Below are 7030 nucleotides of genomic sequence, written 5' to 3'. Positions count from 1 at the left end.
GTGACCCAGCTGTAAGGAACTGTGCCATGGGAGGCGCTGGTCGTGCTCGTTTGGCAGTTGGTACAGCGGATAGTGCTGTCGGCGCCACTGTGTTGGTAAAGGGCCATCAAAACGAGATCTCAGGGATCGTAAAAAAAAGTAAGCCAACTCCACGATAAGTGTATGTATGCATGTCTTACATAATCAACATGTCTACGCAAATTTTGTCTTGAGCTGCCGTTTTGGTGTGTGTGATGATAAATTACACAATATTTTCAATTGAATGTTTTCAATAGTTTAAGGTAAAAATATTTCTAATGATATTGTTAAATTTTTTGAAGATAAATACAATTGCAATTTAAATGTATTAGATTTTTTCTCTTTTTGTGTACTTTTTAATTTTTACAATATCCTGAATACTGACTGTTTTTTGTATTCTCTAAATTTACACAGTAATGATGGAAATAGGTTTACTTTGTTAATTTCAAATATCTGATCGGTGCTAAACAACCTACAGGTGTTCATAGATTGTGTTCTGCTTGCCGAAGCAGGTTTGGTGGGGGTGTTGCTGTGTTTGTCTCAGATGACTATCATTCTGCTACCTTAGATGAGTTGAGCATTATTGAATCTCACATAGAATGTATTTCAATTGAATGTAATATTGATGAGATAATTTCACTTTTTTTTATGCATATATAGACCAAGTAAGGGTAGCATAAGATTTTTTATTCATGTTCAATGATGTTCTTACTACAGCAAATGGTAGATAATATTTATGCTTTTGGTGACTTTTGTTGTGGTCAATGTTATGTTACAACGGAGAGGGCACGAAGTAGCAATGTCGTTTGTTCAGGGACTCTCTCACACTGTCTTCTCAGGGGAGTTAACAAAAACACAGCTTAGGTTTTCCTTATATCAACAGTACAGTTATTTATATTATACTAGAATGATCTTGCACACACAGTCCACAGGTCCCTGGCAAGCCCCCGAGGAAGCATAACAGCCAGTTCGTGTGATCGCCAGACTCTTAACTAACGTAGCTCATCTTGTCCATCTTTCGTCAGCAAAAACTCACTGACACCGGTGGCCGACTCATATATCTAAGAACAGTTACAAATAAATTGGTTACAATAGTTAGTGTTACTGAATTATAAATTAAAGAAATAGAATATATGTTAGTACTAAAATTAATGTATGTGTGTTCTTATAATTACATATATATAATCCAGCAACCAGAGATTCCCACACTGAGCCTGTGGGAAAGGGTATTGACTTAGCATGATAAGTGCTTGCAAATGAAAAAGGAGGGATGTGCTTCCCGCTAAGATAAGCCTCGCTTCTCACGGCTGTGTGTAGAAACAAGAAAAAAATAGTTGTATACAATTCATACCCTAACACATTAATTTAGATTTAAGTTACGTGATACAGTAGTGGTTGACTTAGTTAATTCAATGTTTTCAATTCCTTTATAACAACTTATCACCAGACCTAGCAGAGTGCCTGACAGTACTGCAACACTTTCGGATCATGTTTGGACTACTGATACTGAAATGAATTGTAATAATTGCATTATTAAGACAGACACAGGTGATCATTTCCCAGTAGTTTCTCGATTCAAACAAAGTAACCCAAAACAAATCCAGGAGCAATATGTTGATTAAAGATTAATTGCTCAGGCAGCAGTAGATAGGTTCATTTCTCGAATAAATGGGAATAATGTTTTAAATAGTATCTGACCTAATGATGCATATGATACCTTTGTACTAATCTTTGATGGGTTATTCCAAAGCCATTTTCCAGAGAAAAGAATTAAATTCTAAAAAAAGATCAGACACTATATATTACATCTGCACTAAGAACCAAGATTAGAGAAAAGAGCGGACTTGAGAGACTGAGAGACAAGGTAACCCGAGAGTTCACTGGAAGTCAATAAGCTTCATACTGGGTACAAATTCAAATACAACCACTAATAAAATAGAGATAAAAAGCCCCCCTTGTCCTGACATTCCCAATCAATTCAATAAGTATTTTCTTGAAACCTGCGTAAGTCCTAATCACATATCTGACACTTCTCACCGTGGATATCTTAATAATCCTCCAATATTTTCCATGTATTTACCTGTCACAAGTGTCTCTGAAAGAGAGCTATATATACACTCTTTTGAAACCAGCACTCCACGCACTGGTGAAATATCACCAGAAATATTAAAACACTGCAAGTTTTCTTATCAATCCCACACATCATTAACCTCATTAAAAACTGCAAATTTCCCAGACAAACTAAAAATGGCCAAAGTAATTCTTATCCATAAATCAGGAAATAAAAAGATATTACTAATTGTCGATCCATCTCTATATTATCAGCATTGCCAACCGTTTTCAGTATTGCCAACCGTTTAATAGTTTACGTGGAAAAAAAATAATGTCTTGCCTAACTGCCAACATGGCTTTGGGGCTATTTTTTCTACTGAGTCTGCTACATTACATTTTACAATTAGTGTTTACAATTATCTAAAAGAAAACAACATGTCACTGGAATTTTCATTGATATCTCGAAAGCCATTGATTTTTTTAACCATAGCATATTAGCAGACGAATTAGAATATATTGGTATTAGAGACAGCCCCTTACACTGATTTAAAAATTATTTGTGATAGATCGCAATCTGTAATCTGTCTTTTGTAATGGACTTACTCCAGCTTTGATAACATAACCTCAGGTGTTCCCAAGGGATCATTATTAGGACCTCTGTTATTTTTCGTTTGTATTAATGACATCATTAATTGATGTCATAAATACAAATTGGTGTTGTTACTCTTAAAAATGTTATCCATACAAAATTCCCTGGTGTGCACAAAGATGAACCTCTCAACTGGCCCTGTCATATAAACGAGGCATGCAGGAATCTCTCCAAAATGTGTGGTGTTTTGTATATACTTCCCAACAAGATGACCAGTGAAACACTGATAACGCCATAGGTTACTCTCATGCCATTCATTGTATTTCAGTAGGAGACTTCACATGACTGTCATTGATTACTAAATTAAAACTTCTTCGAAATAAGGTATTAAGATGTATATGGTATATTAAGATGTATATGGTATATATGATACAACAGACAATATCTGTTTAGAACACCGGCTTTGAAACGTTTTTTTTAATATATAGAATTTTCTTCTGTTATCTAATTTTACAAACATAACACGCACGGAAGTATCATGTTTCACCTATCTCAAAGTAGTCACACCACCAGGTCTAATTCTGTAAATTTAACTTGTCCACAATTCCGTACTACTCTCTTCAAAGACAATATATTTTGCCTCGGCCCACAGATATGGAACACACTATCCAATAATGTAAAGAATACTTTCATGGCAGGAAATTTAAACCATTTTAAAAGGAAATAAAGAAAACACTTGTTTTGCTTCAAAATATGTAGGAAATGTTTGCATTTCCTTAACTAAGTCAAATGTGGTTTCTTAAATACTGATATTGTATATGTATGTATGTATGTATGTATGTATATGTATGTATGTATGTATGTATGTATGTATGTATATGTATGCATGGATATATGTACAATACATGCTTATGTATGTACATGTGTAAATGTATGTGTATGTATATCACAATCATTGTTTCTTCTTCTACTTCTTCTTCTTCTTCTTCTTATTCTTCTTCTTATTATTATTATTATTATTATTATTATTATCTTCTTCTTCTTCTTCTTCTTCTTCTTCTTCTTCTTCTTCTTCTTCTTCTTCTTCTTCTTCTTCTTCTTCTTCTTCTTCTTCTTCTTCTTCTTCTTCTTCTTCTTCTTCTTCTTCTTCTTCTTCTTCTTCTTCTTCTTCTTCTTCTTCTTCTTCTTATTATTATTATTATTATTATTATTATTATTATTATTATTTATTATTTATTATTTATTATTATTATATAATAATAATAAGTAGTAGTAGTAGTAGTAGTAGTAGTAGTAGTAGTTATTATGATATTGTTATTATTATTGTTATTACTATTATTATTATCATTATTATTATTATTATTATTGTTATTGCCATCATTATCCAACACCAAGGGAATGCCCACAGAACTCATGGCTGTGGGAATTCGATGCCTCCTGCTGGGAGTTACTTGGCACGGGAAGGGAGCCTGCACGGAGACTCGCGAGGCGTGACGCCTAGAGTGGTGCCATAGGGTAGGCGAGGCGACGCGCCTCACGGCGTATGCCTCCCGTGATTGATTGATTGATTTTTATCATTATTGTTATTACTAGTACTATTAATATTATAATTAGTAGTAGTAGTAGTAGTAGTATAATTACAATTACTATTGTTATTATTAACATTATAATTCATATTATAATTATTATAATTACTATTACTATTGTTATTATTAACATTATAATTCATATTATCATTATTATTTCTATTTCTATTATTATTACTATTATTATTATTATTATCACTATTATTGCTGTTGTTGGTATTATTATTATTATCATTATTGTTCTCATTGTTATTGTTACTATCCCTACAACATGTAGTATTCAACTAACACAGCTTTAGCTCTAACTATTAGAATAATTATATATAGTTATCAATCTGTCGGTGAGCTTCGGCTCGACAGATTTTGCCCTTGTATATAAAGTGTTTTGTTATTTTCATTGTTTATACATGAATAATATGAGGCAATAAATTTACTTACTTCAGCCTATGGAAGAAAATTATTTCTCCAGAAAGATGTCCAGTTCCTCGAAAGTAAATTTCGATTATTCATTTCATGAATGATGATCACCAGGGCATGGACATGGTGAACACCGACCCCTCATTTTAAGGCCCTACAATATTTGGCAATCTCTTTTTTTTACATTACTAAAGCATCGTCTGGCAGAATGGATCAATTACTAACATTCCTTCGGTTGTCGTAAGTGCTCGCAAGGGTTCGCCGCAGCCTGATACACTTAACGACTACGCCTGAAGGAAGAAAAAAAAATATATAAAGAGGTCGTTAGCACAGAAAGTACCAGACAGTGTAAAGGGCCCTGTAACACGTTATCGAGGGTAATAGTGCTGAGAGAGTTGTCATGTAGTTTCTCACTAATACTGACTTTTATATTCTCTCCCTCCCACCTCCCTCTACTATTTCCTCAAGAGTGTTATATAAAAGGGTGCGAGTTGACTTTGACTTCATTCAGAGACACCAACATGTCTATCCTTCATCAAGTCATCATTGCTTCCCTGGCAGCCTTCGTGGGTAAGTTAACAACAGCTATATTTGTATTCTCACAACACTTCAGAGGAAAGTGCAATGTTCTTTTTGTAACAGTACATGAGGGAATGTCAATCCACTAAGCTCCTGCTGTTTATCATAGATATTGATTGGAATGGTAAGATGATCTGTATCTCAAGTGTCGTTTGAAAGGTTCCTTCTCTGGCATCATTTATTGTTCATCTAAAGTTTTTTAAGTACTGTTCAGTGAAGCAAATATCCACTTCCTTACCTACACAGCCGCCCAGTGCCCCTCGAATTTCTTCGAATCCGAGGGTCTGTGCTTCAACGTTATTGACAGACCAGGGGAGAACATGACATGGGCAGAGTGCAGGATTCTCTGCGAGGTAGAGGGTGAGGGGCAGTGGAAATCCGATCTGGCCGTCTTTGACAATGCTGAAGAACTGGAAGCATTCTCCATCACGTGGCTCGAGATCTGTGAGTCTTGCGAATATTTTGTGATGCTACTTTAGGCTGACATATATACTGTAGTGAACATAAAAAAAAGGATTAGTGAAGCAGTAACGGTAATTAATATGCACCTTTCTTCCTCACTGGCGATGCTTCAATGATCAGGATATTGTTTTCTTGGCAATCAAAGCGTGCCATCAAATAACTGATCCATCTTACCACATAAAGGAACTTATTGCCTGTGTTACTCTTCTCAGCCAATGAGTACGTAGACCACCCCTACATGTGGATCGGCGTGCACAAGAAGGATGGCCATTGGGTCACCCTGGACGGCACTCATATCACCCACCAGAACCTAATGTGGCACATGGGATACCCTCACGAGACAGGCATCCACGCCTTCCTGGAGGATATTACCGACACCACCGGCGTCAACTCCTATGGACGTCTGTATATGAGTTCCACCATACTCGGCGAGCACGAGCACAACAGCCGCTGTCTCTGTGAGGCTAATGTATGAAATTCCCTGTCTTTCAGCTTTTCTCTACATTTTCCTCTTCCTCTTCCTTCTTAATGACTGTTTCACCCCTTTAAGTAGCAGAAGCGCTGTTCACAGAAAAAATTACTCCTATTAATCACATGAGTAATTTAATGAAAAAAGAATCCTTCATACCAATCACTGTATTCAACCTTTGATGGTTACCAAATGAAAATATGAATAAATTGGAATACATATAATCTGACTTTTTCTATTTGTGTTCAGTGAAAATCGTAATTATGGTGATTTATTATGTAACCACTCTAGAAGACTTTAGTCAGCCCTTTGCTCATGTATAAAAACAAAGGAAACAAAAGAAAAAAGTATCCACAAAGAAAAGAATAAAAACAGACACTCCTATCTATCAGAATAGTAGCAGGAGTAGCCGTAGCATCTGCACCCCGAGGAACAACAACAACAAAATGATTAATAATAACAGTAGAAACTAAGGGCAGCAGCAGCAACAACAATGAATAAGCGACAAATACTACAGCTACTATTCATACTATAGTAAAAATTCAAGATGTGCCTCTCAGAATTGTGACTCGCGCTAATTGTCAGATTCCTTTGGTCATCCCGTGCACATTTAGGGAGGAGCCTCTCACTAGCCGAGTGGAGCAGATCGTGGCCTTCCACGTGTCCAAGATGCTGCAACATGACGCGGAGGGCGTGTCGCACTTCTCTGTCCGCCAGCAAGTCGCTCTGTATCACCACGGAGCTTCGGCAACACGCCCTCATGACCATGGCGCGGGTCACCGAGCCAGGGTGGGCCGTGTACTACAGCGACGACACCGTAGACCCAGACAGCGGCAGGACAGGCGCTGCTGCCATCAC

The 7030-nt window shown here is 36.4% G+C and overlaps 1 protein-coding gene across 1 annotated transcript; it reads left to right on the top strand.

The window, feature by feature from the left end:
* Positions 1-11: 11 nt before the first annotated feature.
* On the top strand, positions 12-6396 carry LOC123498361. Its single transcript, XM_045245456.1, has 4 exons — positions 12-138; positions 5131-5232; positions 5488-5685; positions 5916-6396. Exons 1-4 carry the CDS (start codon positions 27-29, stop codon positions 6176-6178), a joined length of 675 nt encoding a protein of 224 aa, XP_045101391.1. The 5' UTR covers positions 12-26; the 3' UTR covers positions 6179-6396.
* The last annotated feature ends 634 nt before the right edge of the window (positions 6397-7030 follow it).

Source organism: Portunus trituberculatus, chromosome 7 (assembly GCF_017591435.1).
Source record: "Portunus trituberculatus isolate SZX2019 chromosome 7, ASM1759143v1, whole genome shotgun sequence".
NCBI classification, from domain to species: domain Eukaryota; kingdom Metazoa; phylum Arthropoda; class Malacostraca; order Decapoda; family Portunidae; genus Portunus; species Portunus trituberculatus.
The sequence above is the reverse complement of the archived record's forward strand: the minus strand, read 5'-3'. Positions and strand labels throughout refer to the sequence as shown.

What these genes read in the sequence shown, in the direction of transcription:
- LOC123498361 (XM_045245456.1), top strand. Translation starts at nt 27, where the DNA reads ATGGGAGGCGCTGGTCGTGCTCGTTTGGCAGTTGGTACAGCGGATAGT. An exon ending in CTCAGGGATCGTAAAAAAAA is followed by an intron (nt 139 to 5,130) that starts GTAAGCCAACTC and finishes TATTTCCTCAAG; the next exon opens with AGTGTTATATAAAAGGGTGC. An exon ending in TTCCCTGGCAGCCTTCGTGG is followed by an intron (nt 5,233 to 5,487) that starts GTAAGTTAACAA and finishes TTACCTACACAG; the next exon opens with CCGCCCAGTGCCCCTCGAAT.